General features: G+C 37.3%; 1 protein-coding gene across 3 annotated transcripts; it reads right to left on the bottom strand.

Annotated features, from left to right (window-relative positions):
• Nucleotides 1-3,268, bottom strand: LOC105772582 (ras-related protein Rab5-like). 3 transcript variants are annotated; one of them, XM_052632662.1, is made up of 8 exons: nt 3,019-3,268; nt 1,379-1,437; nt 1,172-1,249; nt 914-1,081; nt 787-835; nt 616-689; nt 359-452; nt 1-208 (listed from the first exon to the last, which is right to left on the bottom strand). In XM_052632662.1, the coding sequence occupies exons 1-8, from the start codon at nt 3,170-3,172 to the stop codon at nt 111-113; spliced, it is 774 nt and encodes a 257-aa protein (XP_052488622.1). In that variant the 5' UTR covers nt 3,173-3,268; the 3' UTR covers nt 1-110. The 3 variants fall into 3 exon arrangements, with proteins under 3 accessions (XP_052488622.1, XP_052488624.1, XP_052488623.1); XM_052632664.1 differs by lacking the exon at nt 3,019-3,268 and adding an exon at nt 2,440-2,838; XM_052632663.1 differs by lacking the exon at nt 3,019-3,268 and adding an exon at nt 1,571-1,770.
• Nucleotides 3,269-3,595: the final 327 nt, after the last annotated feature.

Below are 3,595 nucleotides of genomic sequence, written 5' to 3'. Positions count from 1 at the left end.
TTAACTCAACATAACAGCCAGGTTTTATTCATATGAAAACCGAATGCTCAGTCTCAGAACACAGATGTCAATGACACAAATTACATACAAGTTATACAGCTAGCCTTGGATCAGGAGCAACAGAAGAATCTTCTTCCCGTTTCTTGCGGTCTGCTATGCAACTTCATTCCAGTATGCCGAGACGGAGCAGCTTTTGCCAACTTCTTCGCTGTGAGAATAACAAACAAGCTAATGCAGATTGAGGGAACTAATTTCTCAAAAAACAAGTTAAATTCATGTTCCAAACCATTTGGTCTTACGGTTTATGATTACTGGTCAAGTTATGAAAGAAACCGGCATATAGAATACAGTATTTTACCTATTTCATAGAAAAGCTCATTGACGTTGTGTGCAGTCTTTGCAGATGTTTCAAGGAAATTCAAGCCATTTTCTTTGGCATATAGCTCACCTTCCTGCATAAAACATTGAAACCGGCTTCAACATATACAAGGCTTATTCAACTTTTTCAATTTTACATGTTTCCCCTCTCACTGTTCTAGGCAATGGTGATTCAGCCGTCATACTAATTGAAAATGGAAAAACACATAATTGAATCAAATATCAGATTGCATGTACCTCATTTCCCACTTTTCTCTTTTCTTCCAAGTCAACCTTGTTTGCTACCAAGAACTTTATCAGATTTGGATTTCCTAACATTGATCAAACATCATTTTAAGAAATACTAAACATGCTTGAATTTATCAGTTCACAGCACCATTGCTAATCTTTTATGTTTTTGTCAATTACCTTGTCTTTGCAGTTCTTGAACCCATTTTTTGGCACGCTCAAATGACTCCTGAAAGACCAACCCTCATTTGATCATATTGACATCCAATATACAAAGCATAAATGAACGAACATGTCAAATAATTACCGAGCTAGTCAAATCATAGACCACAACAGCAGCGGCTGCGCCACGGTAGTACATAGGAGCCAAGCTGTGGTATCTCTCCTGACCTGCGGTGTCCCATATATCTAACTTTATGGTGGCTTCATTTAGTGACAATACCTGAGTGAAGAAGGCTGCTCCGATTGTCGATTCCTACATTATTTTTACACTTATGAATGACATTTACCTTGCTGATATTACAAAGCCTGAAAATAGAGAAAAAAGAAAGAAAGAAAAAGTAACCTGGAAATCGGAAAATTGGCCTCTGACAAATCTCGATACCAAGCTTGTTTTCCCAGCTCCCATATCCCCAAGAAATACCTGGGAAAATGGAAAACAAGAAACCAGTCACCAACCAAACCATTTTCTGAATCCAAAGCTTTACTATTTTAAACCCAACAAGCAATCATTAAATCAAAACCAAAAGAGAAAAGGGAAAGACATACCCACCAGCTTGGCTTGTATGTTCTTGTTTCTCGTCTTTGCCATCAACGCTTTGATTAGAATTCCTAGAAACAAACAGAAAACAGGGAGTTGCAGAGAAGTTCAGAAGAGAAATGGGGATTGAGACAAAGAAAGGAAATTTTAGTTTGAAAAGCAAAACGGAAGCAGAGAAAAAGCTTATTAGTTAGAAATAGTAACGATAAGAAAATGGCTAGCTCCAGGGAAATGTCAAACAGTGAGTGTAGGAAGATGGGAAGGCAAAAAAACGGGAGTGGAAATATCAGATGCTGTCTCCTAAGGAAGACCGCGCGGACTGGTAGTTTTGTCAGTTGACTAGTAAGTTGGTTTACAGTTGCTTTAGATTTAGCTTTGGGGCTCCGATTGTTTTTATTTTTTATTATTAGATTCCTTGTGAAAGTTTGATGAAACATTCATTAGCAGAGTAGGAAAAACTCCATTTCAATATGGGGATAACATGCTACCCGTTGAAGAAGGAAATATGAAAAAGACAATTACAATATGCATCAAAGTTATTATATTATCGATAAACACTGAATTGATAAAATAAAACATAAATGCCTATATTTATAGGCTTACAAAGAAACTATCTTAACACAAAAATAGCTAACAACTTATTCAATTAAACTGAAAATCTAGAACTAACAAAGATTCTACCGAGATACTTGGTCAACTAAACAACCCACTACTTTGAATTAATCCTCAACACTCTTCCTTAATTCAAAGTTTCAGACACCAAGTAGACTTTTAAAATAGCTGAACTTCAAGTGATCACCCCTGAACCTAAAGTGAAAACATTTGCTGATACACTTCTTCTATCTTCTAAAGAACTTGCCCAATCACTATCTGTGAACCCACACAATCTAAAATTTGAAGTTTTTGAGTACCAAATGCCATACTCCAAAGTTCTAGCAATTTACTGCAAGACCCATTTTGCTGCTCCATAAATGCACCTCTCACATAAATTAAGAGAGCCAATTTTTGGTAGTCCAAGAACCATACCTTTATCACTTAGCAATTTCAAGCCTTTAATATTGAGATGTCCATACCTCAAATGTCATAGCTTCTTGTCATCCTTTGCACTTGCAACAAGAACAAAGTTCTCCGTGTTTGAAACATCTTGTTTGGAGTCATGTGGACATGGACTTGTTTGCCTGACTTTTTGTTTTTGATGATACATGCATCATCATCAAATATGACAGAATATCCACCAGCCATTAGTTGTCCAACACTCAATAAATTGTATCCTAAATCAAGAACAAATTGAACATTGTCATAAATTTTTCCTTCTCTATGGCTAGTAAAAAATTTCACTATGCCTTTTCCTTCAACTTGCATCTCCCTTTTGTTCCCAAGTTGCACATTTATCTTTTGTGACTCATCAAGCACCTTGAACAAGGATTTGGTGCCTGTCATATGATTCGGACAGCCACTGTCCACAAACCACAAATCATTTAGCTTTTGGTTAGCACCAATACAAGCCATAAAAAGCTTGTTTTCCTCATCACTTTCTGCTGCAAAGTTAATTTTTTTTATCCTTATACCAGCAATCAGGTTTTATATGCCCATATCTGTTGCACTGATAACATTTTATGCCATATTTTTTGTTACCTTGTTCATTGTATTACCTCTGTCCATCATTCCTTCCTCTGCCTCTGTCATAACCACGGCTACGACCACCACGAAATCTTCCTCTTCCTCGATCATTGTTTGTTGAACGGTCATTGTTGCCTTGATTTGTGAATGTCTCCTCACTACAGCAAAAAAGACTTTTAGCGGCATTTTTTTAGGCTTTTAGCGGCGCTTTTAAGTGCCGCTAAAAGTATTAGCGGCGCTTTAACAAGCGCCAACGTCGCTAAAGATCGTGACCTTTAGCGGCGCTTCTCTCACAAACGCCGCTAAAGATTGTGACCTTTAGCGGCACTTCCCACACAATCGCCGCTAAAGATCGTGACCTTTAGCGGCGCTTCCCCCACAAACGCTGCTAAAGCTCGTGACCTTTAGCGACGCTTCTCCAACAAACGCCGCTAAAGATCTTGGCCTTTAGCGACGCTTCTACCACAAACACCACTAAAACTCATGACCCTTAGCGGCGCTTTTTCACAAATGCCACTAAAAACATGACTTTTAAAAAATATATTTTAATTAAATAATATTTATTTCTATTATACTTTATTTTTGAAATTTAAACTTTAAACTATATAC

The sequence above is a fragment of the Gossypium raimondii genome, chromosome 6 (assembly GCF_025698545.1).
Source record: "Gossypium raimondii isolate GPD5lz chromosome 6, ASM2569854v1, whole genome shotgun sequence".
Taxonomy (NCBI): domain Eukaryota; kingdom Viridiplantae; phylum Streptophyta; class Magnoliopsida; order Malvales; family Malvaceae; genus Gossypium; species Gossypium raimondii.
Note: the sequence above shows the minus strand (reverse complement) of the source record. Positions and strands in the feature narration are given on the sequence as shown.